Raw genomic sequence first — 19,923 nt, 5'->3', positions numbered from 1 at the left:
TTTTTATTTTATCTTCTTACCTCTTATATTACTTCTTCTATATCTTTTTGTGTTGACAAATTTTTTTAGGGACTTGGTTTCTTGTGTATGCAGGAAGCAATTCGAACTAGAAGCAAGAAAACCTCGGAACCTCTTCTTGAAGGCTTAGACGAGAGTAGACGGAGGAGAAGAATCCATACATTTAGAGAACTTTTCCCTCCTCCGGAAGATCTCTTACAACCTTCACCACAAGGTTCTTACCATAGCACTAAGGAGATGGAGAATAATAATGTTAGACGGACTCTTGTAGATTACACTAATGTAGTTGGACCTCAACATTTCAATAGCATAGCAAGACTGAGGGTCAATGCAGCTAATATGGAGGTGAAACTGGCATTAATCCAACTGGTTAAGAGTAACCAATTTAATGGGTTGTCTCATGAAAGCCCATATGAGCACCTCACAACCTTTAATGAAATTTGCAATACAGTAAAGATAAATGGGGTGCCTGACGAAGCAATCAAACTTAGCCTGTTTCCATTCTCATTAGGAGGCAACGCTAAGCTTTGGTTGAACTCTTTTCCGGAGGGGAGCTTTATAGAGTGGGAAGCTGTGGTGACAAAGTTCTTGAATAAATATTTCCCACAATCCAAGGTAAACAAAGCGAAGTAGAAGTAGTCCTATTCTTCCTTGGAATTACTAGGTCATGCATGGGACAGATACAAAAGCCTATTAAGAAAGACTCCCACGCATGGATTTGACGAAGTAGAAGTAGTCCTATTCTTCCTTGGAGGTCTTGGTTCACAAACCAAGTTGATGCTAGACGCCTCAACTAGAGGCAATATCAAATGGAAGACTCGAGAGGAAGCCACGAAAATAATTAAGAACATGGCTACTAATGATAATGAGCTGAACAGTGAAAGAGGAGCTCCTATTCAACATAAAGGAGTTCTACAGTTGCAATCCAATGATGCCTTGTTAGCTCAGAACAAGATAATAACTCAACAACTGGAGAATCTCACAAAGGCACTTGCACAACTGCCAAAAAGACTTAAAGACTGTTGCACAGGTTCAACCACAGATGTGTGAATTATGTGGTGGTGACCATATCAATGGTCAATGCGCCTTTCCAGTGGAAGCTTTAGAGGATGTTAACTTCATGGCCAATCAATTTCCATACCGTCAAGGGAATTTCAATCAAGGGTGGAAACCACACCCAAGTATTGGTCAAGGACAAAGTGGGAAAGCTGAACAATCAGGGCAATTCAACAAGCAACAACAACAACCAACCTTATTGCAACAAATGGCTACACTTAATGAAAGATCAATAAGGATGGAAGAAACTCTTCAGCAATTTATACAGGCAACTACATCCACTCAAAAGAGCACTGAAGCTGCTATTAAGAACTTGGAGATGCAAATGGGTCAAATTACTAAGCAGTTGGAAGAAAAGCCTGAAAAAAAAATTGGGGTTAATACTGAGGTTAACCCCAGGGAAGAATGTAAGGTGTTAGTGAGTGTAAATGTTGAAACAGTTGAGTTAGAAAGAGAGAAAGAAAAAGAAGAGAGAAAAAAGAGAGAAAAAGAAAAAGAAGACAGAGAAAAGAGAGAAAAAGAAAAATAAGAGAGAAAAGAGAAAGAAGAGATAAGAGAGATAAAGAGTGAAGACATTCTTCCTTTTCCAACAGATTATGAGAAACAATTTGACTTTACAAAAATATTTAAGATGTTGGATAATGATGTACCTTTTAAGGAGATATTACAACACATTGCAGTTTATACAAAGCCTAAGGAAGAAGTCTCTACAAAGAAAAGACGTAGAGATGATGAGACGAAGGAATATAAAGCTGTTAAAAAGAAGCCATTCCCTCCAAAAGCAAAAGATCCAGGAGGTTTCTCCATTCCATGCGCTATAGGGAAGAAAAGGATAAAGAAGGCTTTACTTGATTTAGGATCAAGTGTTAACTTGATGCCTTATTCCTTACTTGAACAGATTGGTGATCTTGATGTGAAGCCTATAAAAATGAATTTATTAATGGCAGATGGATCCTCAAAGAATCCCTAAACTATAGCAGAGGATGTTATAGTTTGTGTAGGCAAACTATAGTTCTTGGTGGACTTTGTGGTGATGAAGATGGAGGATGAGAGGATACCCATTATTCTCGGAAGACCGTTTATGAAAACGGCCAAAGCCATCATTGATGTGGATGAAGGCATAGTGGTGTTCCAAGACCGAGAAGAAAGAGTTGTTGTAGATGTCTTCAAAGAAGAGAGGCAGATGCAGGAGGAAGAAGCTAGTCATAAAGCTACATATCAAGATGTACTCATGACTAGCCCTGAAGATGAAAAGCCAAATGTCAAAGGTAAACATTGTTTTTTGTTTCAGGTACAGGAAGAAGAAAAGATTGGGAAAGGAAGAAAGGTCCATGATGACTGGATCAAGAACGACTCCAACTTGGTAAACTTGTGAAATTCAAAAACAAGTTGTGGGTTGTGAAAGACTACAAAGAAAATGAGGTGATAGAGATAGAGTCTCCACATTCCAGAAGAGTCAGAAAAGTGGACAGGAAGCAGTTGATGAGTTGGTGTGATATGAACATCAACCATGAAGATGGAACATGAGCTTTATTAGGTCAAGCTAGTGATTTGAGGACAATTTTTCTTTTGATTTTATTTTGGTTTTGTAAATTTTTGTAAACTTGGACATTACTTCTGTAAATTTTTGGGTATAGCATCTACTGAAGGATGCTAGGTGGTTAAGTATCTACTGAAAGATACTAGGTTTGACACCTACTGATGGGTGTTGGTGGATGTTTGGGTCAGGCTCGTGACGTTAAACAAGCGCTACCTGGGAGGCAACCCAGTTGATTGATTGTATTTTTTTTTTTGTTCTGCTTTAGTTGCATGATAGGGAATTGGATGCATGAGTGATCTGAGAAGTTAATTGCAGGAAGCAATTGAGGGGCATGAGTAGAAGGCACCTAGGTTAAGCTAGGAAGAAGAAAAGAACAACACGAAAGTGTCACTGGGCAGCAAACTGCCGCTGAGCGGTGGTATCGCAGATTGGGCTTAGGTTGCCCCTTAGCAGAACCCGAGCCCATTAGGGTATTTTTATAACCTAAGTCACACCTTGGCCTCTATTTTCAGATTCTTCTCTGCACACACACTCCTAAACATTTTCCAAAGGTTCTCTACATTTTTCCTTTCATTCCTCTTGAGAAAATCTCTCTTCCACTCACTTTCTAACTAATTTTCCATCTAAGTTTGGGGTTGGGAGAGAGCATCATTGTTCTTCACAGTTTGAAGGCATTCTTTACTCATTTAGCATCTCCACCCAAGTAAGTCAAGCATTTTTCATTCTAGGGTTCTTAAGCATGAATTTGATTGTTGAAGTATGAATTTGATTGGTGAAGCATGAATTTTTAGGGGTTTTGATTCCAATGCATGATTTGATGAATTAATTGATGTTTGAACCGATTGAACTGATTGATTTTGATCTGGAAGCATGAAAAATGTATATGGGTGGAGTTAGGAAAGGTCAAAAGAGTTTTTTTCAAAAATCTGCAAAATCACCGCTCAGGGGTAAATTTCTGCTGAGCGGCACTCTGACAGACTTTGAAATTTGGCTGAATTTTGTACTGGATTGATGCACTGGTGACCCTCAGCGGTGGTTTAGCATGGATTTAAGGTGTTGTTTTTGGTTTACTAATGATTAACAATATGTCTTGTAGTTTTGTAATCGTGTTTGATGTAGGAATGGCATCCTCTTCAAGCAAAAGAGTGAAGACCATGGCATCCAAAAGGAAAGAAAAGGAACCAGAACAACCTCACTCTAGTAGGTTCCTATCTCACAAACATGAGAAGCATTTTAAGGTGGTCCAAGATAGGAGGCTCCTTATTGAGAGGAAAGTTGGAATGATACTTAACTTTGCTCCTCAGTTTGGAGAACAACTACTGGGAAGGAATTGGGGGAAGCTAGCCACATACCCTGCACTAGCCAATATAGCTGTGGTGAAAGAATTTTACACCAATGCAAGGAAGATTGGTGATTATCCGGCTGAGGATTACCTAGGCTATGTCAGAGGCCACGCTATTAGGTATGATCCTGACTCTATCAACAACTTCTTGGGTATTGTATGGGTTGGTGAGCAGTGCCAGTTTGCTCTATGTATGGAAGAAAACATTGATTTTGATGATGTGGAGAGTGTTCTATGTATACCTGGAGGACATTTTCAGAGGAACAAAACCGGTTCTGTGGTGAACATTAGGAGGACTGACTTGAATCCTCTTGCAAAGTATTGGATGGCATTTTCTCATGCCAACATTCAGCCATGTTCTCATGTTTCAGACATCACTCTTAGCAGGGCACTCCTCCTTTACTGTGCGATCAAGAATTTGAATGTTAATATTGGACAGGTAATGGCTAATGAGATAAGGGTGTGTACTAACACAATAAACAACAAAGCACCCTTAGGACATCCTTCTTTGATCACACACCTGTGCAAGATAGCTAGGGTGGATACTTCTGCTCCACCATTTGAGAGGCCAAGGAAAGAAATTGATGAAGCCTATTACAGACAATACTGTGGAGGTGAGGAGGCATCTCAGCCAGTTCCACCACGCCATACTCACAGAGAAAGTGGACAAACACAGAGTCAGGCATCTGCAGAGACACATGAAGTAGAGCATTTCCAAATGAGGGACATGTATATGTCTCTTATAGGTGCACAGTTGCAGTCTATCCACAGAGGGCAGGTGGCCACTGCAAAGATGATTGTTGGAATATGATACACCTCCAGCACACAGGTGGACTATGGATGAGTTCCATAATGTGGTAGCTTGGCTAGAGGAGCAGGTCCAAGGCGGCAGAGTTGGAGCAGCTGAAGCTTCAGCTATGGAGAAGGATGAAGATAGTACTGATGATGCTGAGGATGACGCATTTGTGGATGCTGAAGATGAGGAAAAGAAGGAGGATACAAATGACAGCACAAACTGATGAGGAGCTGAGATAACATTCACTGATGGATGCTATCAGCACTAGAGCAGGATTTGTTTTATCTTCTATTTTGTTCTGAACTTATTTGCTTCTGTTTTAGAATAGGTTTTGATGTACTCAATTGGAAACTTTGTCTGTTATGATGGTTTGCTTATGATATTTGTTTGATAAGTAATGCCTGATGATGATTTAATATTGATTGATGTTGAGATTGTGCACATTATATGCTTATACAGATGGTTCAAAAGCTTTGTGAACAAATGCATGATGTTGTGATTGTGATTATGATACTAAACAGGATGTGTATATGTGGAATGTGAATGAACTTATATGTGAGGCTTTGAGCTCCAGAGTTGTTGTGATTGAATGCTATTACTTTGAAAGTATGAATAACTTTGCCTAAGTTTTCTATGATTGAATCAATTGCTTGTTTGCATCATATGATCAAGGCCATTTGTTGGTAACCCTTTTATTAGCCAAATGCATGATTTTAGCCCCACAAAAGAGAGCACTATGTGTTATATCCTTTGAACCCTTAGCCTTGAACATGATTTGAAAACCCCTTGTGAAAAGCTTTACCTTGACTTAAGTAGAAAATATTTTGTGGTATTGATAAATGTTCAAGTTTGGGGTTGTTGGGAAGTTATGAAAGGGAAATTGAAAGCATTGAGCTAAGAGCTAAGAACTAAGGATGTGAAAAGAAAAAGAAAAAGAGAAAGAAAAGAGAAGAAAAAGCAAAGATCAATGCAAAGGAAAGTTGGGAATAAGTAAGAATGATTGTGTTTATATGATTCTCTTAACTCAAGGGTTTTATGATCTAGAAAAACCAATTTTCTTGTTAGCCCAGCCACATTATAAGCCATTGAAAAGTCCTTGTGATGATGCATGGTTGTGAATGTATTTGATTGTGGTTAAATGAAAGATAAAGTCAATTCATGTGACATTGTGATAGTAGAGTGAATGAGTGATTACCTCTTATACACTTATGTTTGAGTGAAACACTTTATCTAGTAAGGAAAGATTCCATGAGAACATGAACATCCATACTTAGTTGATTGATCATTCATGAAAAGAAGCATTTGTTGGATACTAGGTGATTGTGTGAACACTAAAGCATGTGCATGCCTTGATTGAAGTTTTTGTCATGAGCTTAATTGAGTACTTACTTATCTTGAAAAGAGGATTTTTGAATGGAGTGAATCATTGTATTGATTGGTAGAAGATTGAGTTACATCTTGTTTGCTTGAGGACAAGCAAAGTTCTAAGTTTGGGGTTGTGATAACAGTTGAAAAACTGTTATTTTCATGCTTAAAATTGATACTAAAAGCAACCTTTAACACTTAGAAACTAGCTTGGAATCATGCTTTTGTTTATATTTTGGAAATAAGAGAGTTGGACAGGTTTATGCTTGATTTCAGTGTTTTATGCAGGTTTTAAGGTGAATTTGATGAAATAAGTGAAGAAGGATAGAGATGGAATCAGAAAAGAACTTAAAAAGTGCAAAAGAAGAGAAGCCGCAAGTACCGCTCAGCGCCAGTTTACCGCTGAGCAGCAGTAATAAACACTCGTTGGCTCCGCTGAGGGGTGAAAGTGCAGCTAAGGGAAAGAATTCAATACACGCACTTACCGCTGAGCGGTAGTTTACCACTGAGCGCCATTATTTTGGGCTTAGGCCCACTTTTCTGTAATATTTCAAATAGTATATAAGTTTTAGGACTTCCTAGGGTTTGTATCTTTGGCAGAGTACAAAGCAAACACACACCTTTCCACCCCTTGGAGGAAGATCTTGGATGCTAAGGCTACCTACTCAACTTTCTAGGGTTCAATCTTTCACTCTTTCATTGTATTTCATCTAGTTTCACCATGAATATGGTGAACTAAACTCTTCTTATTGTTGGGGAATCAATGTAATCTTTTGAAGCTCTCATATATGGAATTTTGTGTTTAAACATCATATTTATGATACATGCTTTCTTTCATCATTACTTAGGGTTTTTCCTCTTTGCTCAAAGCATGCATTGTTTAACTCATTCGATGTCATGATTATTGGTTTTGTCGATATGGACACATACGGGGAAATCTAGATTCGGGGAAATTCTCCCAAAAGCATATTGCCTAGACATAGGGATATGAGGGTTGGTTGGCTTTAAGCTTCTGGGCTTCAGAATTAATTATTAGGGATGTTAGGAATTGTATGAACTCATAATTAAGGATAGGCTTTCTTCGCCGAAACATCGGGTTTAAGGTAATTTAGAGAGTGACATTAACATTCATGAAAAGAATGATGAATTCCGAAAATATATGAAAGTGGATAAGATGAAATTGATTACCCCAACAACATACTCATCCATATAATTCATTCAGTGTTTGTGTTCTTCTTTCCCACTGATCATCACATGCATACATGTTTACTTTTTGTCTTTTGCATTTGAAACTTATAACAATTTGTTCACAAGTCTTAAATAATCAAGAAATCATATAACTAACTAGGCCGTGAGTCCTTTGGGAGAACGATACTTGGTCTTACCGAGTTTATTACTTGATACGATTCGGTCACACTTGCCGAGGGTTATATAAGTTTTTGGCGCCATTTTTTCGGTGTTCATAAATTTGTCATCAATAACCTCCAAGACTGAGCTCTTGCATTCATTTTAAACACCCTGGAATCTCAACAAGAGATTCTACGCTGAAGCTTACATTCCTCACTTTGATTCAAATAATTTTACTTCGAACATGACTCATAATCATACTAAATCATATACCATATTTCATACATCAGATAAGCTTTACAATGTATTACAATTCGTTCAAGTTCAGTGAATACAAGATAGAAAAAGGTGAACAATAACCTGGACCCAACTCGTTGTTTTAGCTCTTGAAAGCTAGACTCACACCTATCTGTCCAAGCAAACGGCTGATCCTTCCTAGTCAACTGAGTCAACGATGCCACAATCTTAGAAAATCCCTCAATGAAGCGACGATAGTAGCCCGCTAAACCCACAAAGCTCCTGATCTTAGTGGCAGACTTGAGTCTCTTCCACTAAACCACTACCTGTACCTTGGCTGGATCCACAGAAATGCCACCAGCTGAGATCACCTGCTCGAGAAATTGCACCTCTTCCATCCAAAAATCACACTTAGACAGCTTAAAATATAACTTCTTCTCTCTCAACACTCCCAGCACTATCCTAAGGTGATGCTCATGCTTCTCTTGAGTCTTACAATAAATAAGTATGTCATCAATGAAGACCAGAACAAATTTATCTAAGAACGACCTGAAGATTCTATTCATGTAGTCGATGAATATTGTTGGAGCATTAGTCACACCAAAAGGCATAACTACAAACTCATAGTGACCATATCTGGACCTAAAGGCAGTCTTCTGCACATTACCTACCTTGACTAGAATCTGATGATAACCTGAGCTCAGTCTATCTTGGAGAACACAGTAGCTCCATGCAACTGGTCCATCAAATCATCAATCCTAGGCAACGGGTACTTGTTATTGTTAATTACCTTATTCAACTGGCTTTAATCCACACACAACCTAGAGCTACCATCCTTTTTCTTCACAAGAAACACAGGTGCACCCCATGGCAAGACACTAGGACGGATAAACTACTTCTCAAGCAAATCTTCAATCAATTTTTTCAGCTCAACTAACTCTACTAGAGCCATCCGATAAGGAGCTATTGATATTGGCCATGCACCTAACACCAGATCAATAGAGAACTCAACCTCTCTTTGAGGAGGGAACCCTAGCACTTCCTCAGGAAACACATCCAAGAAATCACTCACCACTGAGTGATCTACACTCTACTCACTCTGTTCAACTACTACATGAGACAACACTAGAAAACAATAAGCTCCTTCAGTCATCTCTTCCTTTAAGTGACTAGAAGACATCAACACAACATCTTCTACCTCAGGAAACACCAACTTCTTCTCACCACAGTCTATGAGAACGCGATTGGCAAATAGCCAATCCATCCCCAAGATCACATCCAAACCCCGAAGAGGTAAACAAGTCAAGTTCACCTTGAACTGACGCCCTTCCAAAACTACTGAACATTTAGCACACACTGTAGATGTCTTGACTAACCCCGAAGTGGGAGTAGATATAGTCAAATCATATTGTAGCTCCCTCACTAACAACCCCAACTCTTCTACACATGCCTTTGAAAGAAAAGAGTGTGTCGCTCCAGAATCAAACAACACACAACAATCTCTACCCAGCAACAAACAACTTCCAATGATAAGATTACCTGAGATAGCTGCCTCTGACCCGGATAAAGCATAAACCATGCCGACTACTTGTGGTCTGCCTCCCACCCCTCTGAACTGCTCTTCCTACCTGATGTGATTGTGGACCTGCCCTCTTGACTATAGGACAGTCCCTAGCATAGTCACCCTCTCTCCTACAGATGTTGCACCTCTTGAATCCCACCATCTAAGGGCAAGCCGATTGAAGATGAGGCCCTCCACAAGAATAACACCTCATAACACTAGAAAAGCTAGATTGCCTCGGATGAACTGAAGACTGAGAGGATGAACCCTTGACCCAGAAGAGGATGGTATAGAATAAGGGGTCTTCCTAGAACTGAAGTCGCCCCGGGATACCACTAGTCCTCCAACCCTCAATGGTTGGCTCTGTTGGCTCTCAACCTCTCTCTTGGTCTTCTGTAATACCTTGGCTCTTGATAACAGTTGAAAAACTGTTATTTTCATGCTTAAAATTGATACTAAAAGCAACCTTTAACACTTAGAAACTAGCTTGAAATCATGCTTTTGGTCATATTTTTAGAAATAAGAGAGTTGGACAGGTTTATGCTTGATTTCAGTGTTTTTATGCAGGTTTTAAGGTGAATTTGGTGAAAGAAGTGAAGAAGGATAGAGATGGAATCAGAAAAGACATCAAAAAGTGCAAAAGGAGAAGCCGCAACTGCCGCTTAGCGGCAGTTTACCGCTGAGCGGCACTCAGGCAGTCACGTTGGCTCCGCTAAGGGGTGAAAAGGCCACTGAGGAGAGAAGAACAACTCACGCACTTACCGCTGAGCGGTAGTTTACCGCTGAGCGGTAGTTTACCGCTGAGCGGTAGTTTACCGCTGAGCGGCACTATTTTTGGGCTTGGGCCTAATTTTCTGTAATTTTAGAATAGTATATAAGCTTTAGGACGTCCTAGGGTTTGTATCTTTGTCAGAGATGAAGCAAACACTCTCTTTTCCACCCCTTGAAGGAAGATCTTGGATGCTCAGGCTACCTCCTCCTCTTTCTAGGGTTCTATCTTTCATTCTTTCATTATTGTTCATCTAGTTTCACCATGAATATGGTGAACTAAACCTTGTATTGTTGTTGGGAAATCAATGTAGTCTTGTGAAACTCTCATATATGGAATTTATTTTAACGTCTTATATTAAGATATATGCTTTCTTTCATCTTTAGCTAAGGTTTTTCCTCTTTGCTTATTGCTTGCTTTGTTTAACTCATCCATTGCCATGATTATTGATTTTGTCGATACGGGAACGTACGGGGAAGTCTAGATCCGGGGAATTTCTCCCAATAGCATATTGGTTGCCTTTAAGCTCCTGCACTTTAAGAACTAATTACTAGGAATGTTAGGAATTGTATGAACTTGTAATTAAGGATAGGCCTTCTTGCAAGGTGCTTTAGAGAGTGGCATTAGCATTGATGATAAGAATGATGAATTCCTAAAAATATATGAGAGTGGATAAGATGAAATTGATAACCCCAACAACATACTCATCCATCTAATTCATTGAAGTGTTTGTATTCTGTTTTTCTCCATTGATCAAATTCATGCATACATGTTTAATTACTGTCTTTTGCATTTAAACCTACAATCAATTTGTTCTTAAGTCTTAAATAATCAACAAATCACATAGCTAAACTAGGTCGTGAGTCCTTTGGGAAAATGATACTTGGTCTTACCTTGTTTTATTACTTGATACGATTCGGTCACACTTGCCGATTGTTAAACAAGTTTGTGGCACCGTTTTTCGGTGTTCATAAATTTGTCATCAGCTCTCTCCACCAACACTAGAAACTCCTTGATGCAAAGGCCAGCCACCAACAATTTCACATCACCTCTTAACCCGTTTTTAAACTTTCTGCATTACCACTCCTCATCCATGGCTAAGGTGTGAAAATGGACCAAGTGCTTGAACTTGTCCGCATACTCAGATACAGACATATTCCCCTACACCAGCTGTAGAAGCTCTACTTCCTTAATAAACCTTACACTGTCAGGGAAATACTCAGTGTAGAACTTCTTCTTAAACACTTCCCAGGAAATCTAAACTCCACTGCTCTCCAACAAAGATCGGGTGCTACTCCACCAATGGCTAGCCTCCCTAGATAAAAGATACTTTGAGAAAGCTAACTTATTCTCATCCGGACACCTCTAAGCGTTATAGATTCTCTCCATGTCCCGAAACCACTGATCAACATCATCAGGGTTGCACTTCGCATTGAACTTTGCGAGATGGTGTTGTAAGAAGCTCTCCAAGCTCCACTCTTGAGAATGACTAGATGTAGAAGGATCTGCTGAAGCTCTGTCAATAATCATCAAATCTAAATATTGCCTCTGGGATGTCTCAGCTGACACCCTAGCAGCCTCTAACTGTTGCAAGGCCACGGTATGTTGTTGTACTAATGCAGTGTTATGTTGCTCCATTGCTTCCAACACAAACTCCATCATTCTCATCATGTTGGATGTATCAGTAATATTAGGTGGGAAAGGAGGATACCTATGTGCCATCTTCTGCTTTCGCAAGGAGAAAAAATCCATCAGTCTAACTAAAAGAGACAAGAATAACCACTATACATAGCTTAGAGTGCACAAGCACAAGCAAGGCACACTTAAAACCTATAAGATTCCTAAGGAAAGAACTATTTTGATACCATTAATGTAAGATCCCAAAATATAGTAATAAACCATATCATAGTAGTCACAAAAATAATAAAATAGAGCAGTTATAGACTGAGATATAAAGTATAAACTTTACAGTCATCGAATATAACCGTTGAATTTAAAACTTTAGATACAAAAGAGTATTCCAAAACTATACACCAAAATAAACAACCTAAATAAACTAAACAACAACATCCTCGCCCTCCAAAGCCTACTCTAGAGGAACCTCATTTTCCTTTGCTCACATTCATCGGATGATCATTGCAAAAAAAAACACCACACATACAAAATACAAACACAAGCAGAAGGGTAAGCTAGATATACAAGAAAACATACAATTTAATATCACATAATATACATAAGATAAATCAATCAAAGTAACTAAATCAAACATGCTAGCATGTTATGTTCTAGACTTGACTTGTCCGGACTTAGAATGATTGTCGAGTTATGGCAAGTCATGCACTCGTGGTGGCCTCTACTGCTTTGCAAAACCATTGTCAATGGGTTTCACCCTACCACACTCCCGAGGTTAGTCTCTTCCGGGCCTTGAGGCATACTGGAAGCCCCCAAGACTAAGACCTTCTACTACTCTTCACGACATGGTTCAATCCTCTCTACTTGAGAATGAAAGACCATTGGAGTTTCAGGATAACCCCCAAGATTGAACTCCTGCATTCACTCTAAACACCCTAGAATCTCACCAAGAGATTCTACACTAAAGCTTACATTCCTCACTTTGATTCACATACTTTTACTGTGAACATGACTCATAATCATACTAAATCATATACCTTATTTCATACATCAGACAAGCTTTACAATGTATTGCAATTCATTCAGGTTTAGTGAATACAAGAAAGAAAAAGGTGAACAATAACCTAGACCATTCGCATAGCGCACACATTCGCAAAGCAAATCCAGAGGTTACTTGCACAGTGACCCAACTCGCTGTGCGAATCCTCAGACAAAGACCCACCCCTCATAACCATTCGCACAGCAATTAAATTCGTTGTGTGAATAAACTCTTAATTGTATCAGACCCTAACCCCTCGCATAACGCTCCAGTTCGCTATGCGAGAGCCCCATCCAGTGGCTTAGACTCCCCAAACCCTCGCAGAGCGCACCTATTCGCTATTCGAATAAAAATGGCAGTAGCCCTAGACCCCAACCAGGCGCATAGCGCCCTGATTCGCTATGCGGATCATCAGATAGAGAGAAAATCTCTATAATCATTCGCACAGCGCACCAATTCACTGTGTGAATGCCCTAGTAGAGCGCGTCTCGCCAGGGCGACTCGTTGTGTGAATCTATTCGCTCAGCGAATCTGCATAATCTACAGAACAAAAATCTGCAAAATTATGCAACTCAAACCCCAATTACCAATTCTATCTATTTTTCCCAACTTCTAACACTCCTAGATTGTGTTATATACCTAATTATACTGGACTAAGTGATTCTAAACGTTTCTAACATCAATATAAAGTGCTTATGGATCAATTCCTACTCTAGAACATTAAATTTATCAACTTAGGGACCCAAATCACAATCTACCACTTTGAACATGTTTTTGACCATTTTGATGACTCAAACAAGTCACATTTGACTTACCCAAATTTTCCCAACAGACCAATCGAGCCCTCAACTCCAATTACTCATTTTCGCTACCTCACTTCCTCTAATTAGCTTTAAACTAAGACCACTTGTTTTTTATTCATAACCATTCACTACTAACACAGATTTAACACTTCTCATGCATCTAAAACAGTCCAAACATCATCCAATTTAGTACATTTTTTACAGTTCAAACATGCACATTCAAAACAGCCACATTGCATACATGAATTCTAACAAAATCATCCAAGTTTCAGTCCAACAACTCTAATATTAACATATCATATACACATGACAGAAATCATTCAATAGTTAAAAAGAAAATCCAGCTTCCCTTACCTCACTCAAGCTCTACACAACTCACAGAAGACTGAAACTTGCACCACAAGGAAACTCAACAGAAACCTGCAATTTACCAATTGGTGATAGAAAACAGCTCTTAGAACCTAAATTGAGCTGAGAATTGAAGAGGGAAATTGTTATACACATGCAGTAGAAACAATTGCATGATCAAGGTTCAAGAACGTAAGGGAAAAAGGGAAAAACGACTTACCGACCCAGAATAAGAAATTGATCGGTCTAGATTGTTGCCCTCACTAGTGAAAAAACAACGTACAACGTCATGCGTTTAACGTCTAACCACTAAATAACCAACGTTAAAAATGACCGGTCGTAATTTTGTAAACAAATGCAATTATTAAAACGTCGTTTAGAATTATAATTGGATGTAAGACGATACGAAACGTCGAATGCCTCAGCGTTAGACATCAAAAGGCCAATGAATTCAATAAAAATTTGAGCGGGAGATTGAAAATTCATTCACTTTATCTTAGCGCGCGAGACCCTCTTCTCTGCTCAAACTTTTCTCGAACGACGTTTGACAACCATCACATGTAATATTTATTTCATTTGATACAAATGCATGTTAACTAACTACTTTAGGTATGATTTTCGTTTGTTTTCACCGATTATTTTCGTGTTTTTGTCCTTCATAGGCGCATTTTGCTTTCTCTCTCACTGGTGGCAAAGCTTTATTCCGATGAACCCACCTTTTAAACGTTAGTTTTCGTTTTCGTTTTGAAGAACTTATTTGTTAAACTTGTTTGTTGTTTTTTTTGTTGAATTTGTTTGTTGTTGTTTGGTTGAACTTGTTTGTTGTTGTTGTTTGATTGAACTTGTTTTTTGTTTGATTGAACTTGTTTGTTGTTTATTATTGTTATTTGTTGTTGATCCTATATTATCGTTCATAGTTCTGCTTTTCAAGTTTAGTAGAGTTGTTAAAAAGGATTACAATTAATTAAAAATAAAAAAAAATTGATTAACGTCGTATATGTTCAAAATTCGACGTTAAATTAACGTCGTATATTGACAAAATTCGACGTTAAATTAACGTCAAATTTTTAAATTTGACGTCAATTTAACGTCTTTCGATATGACGTCGTTCTCGAATTCGACGTGAAAGGCCAAAAATATTCGACGTTGTACGCTGTTTTTATACTAGTGCCTTGACGTTAGAATCATCTAGGCACTTCCTGATCATCAATCAAAGACTCCAATTATGAGAAAAGTTAGAGAAAAGGTAGAAAAAGGAAAGGATACATTATTTTAAAGAGATAGTACGTATTCAGATAATGAATCGAAATTTATAAATTTATATTTATATTATAAGATTATTTTATAATAAAATACTCGATCTCTTTATTTTAATCTATCTACTCTAATACTCTAATTTCTATATCGTTACAAAAACTAATAAATATAATTTTTTATATAAATAAGAAATATTCTGCTTAATTAAAGTTGTTACTTAAAATAATCTAACTACATCTTAGTTTTGAAATATTATATTTTATTTTATTTATATTGATTATATTAATTAAAAATTTCCTTTCTTCAATATTAAATGAACTATAATTAATAATAAGGCCTAAAAATAATTATTAAAAGATAAAATTATAAATAATTTTAGAGAAATCAAAAACAAACTAGGTCGGCCAAAAATAATATTTAATTGATAATGTTAATTTTAGTAAAAGAATTAAATTTAAATTTAGTAACTTGCTCCGTATTTAATGCTACAAATAATGTGAGAGATACACGGAATGTGGCTCATCATGACAGTTGTGTCTCATTCGCAGATCGCACACTTACCACACACAGTGTCTTGCATCAACATTCAACACAGTAATTATTTATTTTATTCATTTTCTTCCTGTTTTTTTATACTTTCATCTTTTCAACGTTGCTTCTACACAATTCGAAATAAAATTCTAACGGTAGAATGATTGGTATTCTACTTTACGAGTTTTGATGATTGAACAGAGATTTTTCACTAAATTGCAATTAATGATTTTAAATTGTAATACTATTAGCTTTTTAAATGTAAATAAAATCGATAAATTTATATTATATAAATTAAATTTTAGAACCAAACTTTTAAATAAAACTATCTATTAGATATACAGGCATAATACGGGTAATTAGTCTAGATATCTAACTCCGTGAACCATTTTCAGTGTCTTTCTTTTTAATGATAGAGTTTGAGGTTGATATTGTTTGTGATTAGATATATTTTCTTTTTTTTAAATTAGAGTCCATATTTCTAACGTTTTTAGAGTAAAACGACAAGTTAGTATTATTAATGATTTAATAAATCAATTATATTGGTAATTAACGAAATAAGAGTAATGAAGTACACACTTATAAGAAGAAAAAACCTCACCCATGTATTATGAACTCTAGTTATAGGAAGATTAAATATTAAGGTTAATTTTCATTCAAACAAAACTTAATTTTGATTCTAAAATTATTGATCAAAATTGTTGGATAAAGAAAATAAACAAAAATTTAACATTAAAATTAATTTTTATTAAAGAACACTTAATTTATATATATATATATATATATATATATATATATATATATATATATATCAATTCTAAAGTTATTGATCAAAATGATCGATAAAGAGAATAATACTAGAATGTTTTGTTACATTATTAAATAGTATAATAAAGATAGGTAAGAAGAGAACAAGAAAAATAAACGGAAAAGTAGTGTTGTGTTAAAATAACATTGATGGCAATTTCTTATACAAAAGAAGAAGAAGAAGAAAGAAAAAGAGCATTGCATTTCCTTTATTGTTACTATTAATATTATTGATGGATATGAAGTGTTGGACTTTGACTCTTGAGTCACCACATTCCTCTGAACACTTAACTTAGCAGAGTATGTTTATAAGATTAGGAAGGTCCTCTCCAAGCACTGCAATTCTGTACAATCACACCAAACTCTACAATTACTATGTTCAGTGGGTGCTACAAAAACAACAAATGTAGTAGCACTTGGTGGGTCTAATACATAATTAATTACACACCAGCTCAAATTTTTCCTTCTTATTATTATTATTACTTTCTTTTTGGTCTTCTTTTTTCCTAACAAAGCAGGGGACAAAACTGAAACATGAAAAACTCCATCAGCTAGTGAAAGCCCCCTCCAACCATGCTTGCGGCCTTCGCCTCATCAGCTGGTTTTGGAGTTGGCAGCAACACAATCGCCATTATGGCGCTCAGCGCCGCCGCCGCCGCCCCCACCATGAAAGCCGGCAAGTTGCCACCACCAAACAAAGCATCCCAAGGACCACTCAATGCAGACACCACCATCTGTACATTCACATGTGTAAATACATACATACTCAAATAATTCACTAATAATGAGAAAAAAATATATCAGGATCTGAATTCTTACCTGTGGTACCACAATTGCAAGATTCAGGACTCCCAATGATAAACCTGAATCAACCAAAATTAATTAGTAAAACCCAATTGAATAAATAAAATTATCTAATCGAGACAGGTTGTGAATTTATCTGTACCTTGCCCTGCTCCTGAAGCACTGGAGTATATAGATGCAAGAGCAAAAGGAACACTGAAAGTAATCTGAACACAATAATAAAAAATACATCATTAGTTTTAATTAAGGCAAGTAGATCATTTTTAAGCTTTTCATTCGATTCAACTTTTTCACATACTACCTTCTTTTTCTAATGCTTCAATAAACCTCGTTTTTAATGTAGGGTATGTTTCTTTTATCATTTTTTTTCAATCGGTATATGAATTATTATGAACAGTTTCTGACACACATTAGGTAATCCCTGCCAAAAAATATTAGACTGACAAGAAGTCCAAACCAAAACTCCACCGGTCAAAAGAGTCCACTTTTTTAGACTTTTCAAGATTCTTTATACAAGAGTAATGATCAAAGATTACAAACTCGCATTTAATTTTCTCTTTTCCAAGAAGAAACACTCTTAGATGTTTATCTGTTTGCATTTTTTAATAAACTTATTTCGTTATAAAAAATAGCCTTAAAAAAAATTATAAGAGAATTTATGTATGTATGACAACTTGGTACGGCCCAACTGCTGTCCAACACCACGGTTGTCCATAATTATTTTTGAAGAAATATAAACAAAATAAAGTAGGGATTAATATGCATGTGAACAAATACTATATATATATATATATATATATATATATATATATGTGTGTGTGTAAAAAACGATTTTTGTAAGATGTAGGGATTAAAACATAAACATTAAAAAGGTTAAATGAATAATTTAATTACCGAAATGATGGGTTGATGATTTAATCGATTTAGAAAGAAACGTTAAAGTTTGTAAATTTGTAACCCAAAATCAGTAAACCAAACGCAGTCGTTTAAAACACGTCGAGAACAGAGAGAAAACGTTACCGCAAGGGGTACTCCGAGAACGGCGAAGAAAACCATGGACCCAACTGTGACGCCGGTGGAGGGGTGGCCCACTGCGGCGGGGTTCATGTGGCGCTCGTGCTCCGCCACCTTGGTTATGACGATGGTCATCCCGAACCCAATCGCGAGAATGAAGTTCACGATGCCCCACAGCCTCTTCACTCCCCCAACCATGCGCCCCAACGGTTCAACCGCCAGCGACATGAACCCCAAAACGACGGCGTTTACCATGAGTCCCAGAGACCCCACGCGCACCCCCTTCGCGTACGCGTCCTCTCCAGCCGTTCCGCCGTACACCTCGCGACCCATCCAGTCAGTGTCGAACAGGAAGTAGGGGAACCACCCGACCCAGTTGATAGCTGTGACCAACATGAGCATCCACATGGGTCTTTTCAGCTCCTTCAACGCCCCGAAGAGCTGAAAGAAACACGAGGGCTGCACGTCCTCTTGCACCGCCCGTGGCGGTACGGGCTTGTCCTTTACGTAAATGAGAGCTACCGTGGCCAAGAACAGCAGCAACAAGATCGAGAAAAAGAAACAGCTTTTCAGATTGGCGCAGAAAACATCGCACGCCTTGGTCTGCGTGAAGGGAAAAATCTTGTGCAGAGAACTATAAGACCCCGCTGCGTATCCCAACACGTTGCCGACGGCCATGAAGAACGAGAAAAACCCATTTGCTATTCTGGTTTTTCTCTGGTCCCCAGCCGCTAAGTCAGCCAGAAAGGCACGGCAAGGACCTTGTAACATGTTGTTTGCAACATCTAGGATCCAAAATCCTATGACGAACACCCCAACGGCCCGAGGACGGGTTTTTTTGGTTATGTCGTCGCCAGCTGAGTACCCTATATCGGCTGCATAACCGATAAGAAATACAGCTATGGCGACAGCCACTGCACCTCCGAGAATAAAGGGGCGTCTGCGACCGAAGCGAGAAGTGCTTTTGTCGCTGTAGTACCCCACAATGGGCTGCACCACAAGTCCGGATATGGGACCGCAGAGCCAGATGAAGGAGGCTGCGGCGTGTGGAACTCCTAAGAGCTGAACGTAAGGGGTGAGCAGAGAAAGCTGAAGAGCCCACCCGAACTGTATGCCCGCGGCTATGGACGCCACAGCAAACATTTTTCGGAGTGGGCTCGGCTCAGCCTGGCTGGCCTCCACACTGAGGGTGGTGATGGAAGGCTTTGTTGGGTCAATGGGTTTGGTTGGAGATGGTGCCTCCATAGTGAAGAAATTTCCTCAAAAGAGAGAAACCTTGTTTGTCTCTCAGTGTGTTTTGTTTTCTCACAAGAGGAAGAACAAGAGAAGATATGTTGTGTGTGGAAGGAAAGAGGGAGTGTGGGATTTTATAGCGTGGGGAGAATGGATTCAACTAAATTTAGACAGTGAAATCTAGCTTAATGTGTGTGGATATATTTTTCATAATTCATAATGGATAATTAAGTTTATCCCTTTTTCTTCTCATATGTTATTATGTTCAGAGAGAGAGAGAGAGAAAGGGATCAAAGTGCAATGGGTCCTATTATTCTCAGCTTCTTCCTCGAATTCCTGTGATTTTACTTTTATCTTTTATCTTATCTTATCACCCCCTTAATGCATGAATTTCGGTTTACTGTTACATAAAGAATCTTTAGTT

General features: G+C 37.9%; 1 protein-coding gene and 1 pseudogene across 1 annotated transcript; one reads left to right on the top strand and one right to left on the bottom strand.

The window, feature by feature from the left end:
• Positions 1–1,060: 1,060 nt before the first annotated feature.
• On the top strand, positions 1,061–4,975 carry LOC148200552 (uncharacterized; annotated as a pseudogene).
• An 11,656-nt stretch (positions 4,976–16,631) lies between these two features.
• On the bottom strand, positions 16,632–19,609 carry LOC124845224 (sucrose transport protein SUC8-like). The gene is made up of 4 exons (XM_047322296.2): positions 18,273–19,609; positions 17,395–17,458; positions 17,268–17,311; positions 16,632–17,182 (listed from the first exon to the last, which is right to left on the bottom strand). The coding sequence occupies exons 1-4, from the start codon at positions 19,509–19,511 to the stop codon at positions 17,000–17,002; spliced, it is 1,530 nt and encodes a 509-aa protein (XP_047178252.1). The 5' UTR covers positions 19,512–19,609; the 3' UTR covers positions 16,632–16,999.
• Positions 19,610–19,923: the final 314 nt, after the last annotated feature.

The sequence above is a fragment of the Vigna umbellata genome, chromosome 4, assembly GCF_029865625.1.
Source record: "Vigna umbellata cultivar VRB3 chromosome 4, Vumbellata_1.0, whole genome shotgun sequence".
Classification (NCBI taxonomy): Eukaryota; Viridiplantae; Streptophyta; class Magnoliopsida; order Fabales; family Fabaceae; genus Vigna; species Vigna umbellata.
Note: the sequence above shows the minus strand (reverse complement) of the source record. Positions and strands in the feature narration are given on the sequence as shown.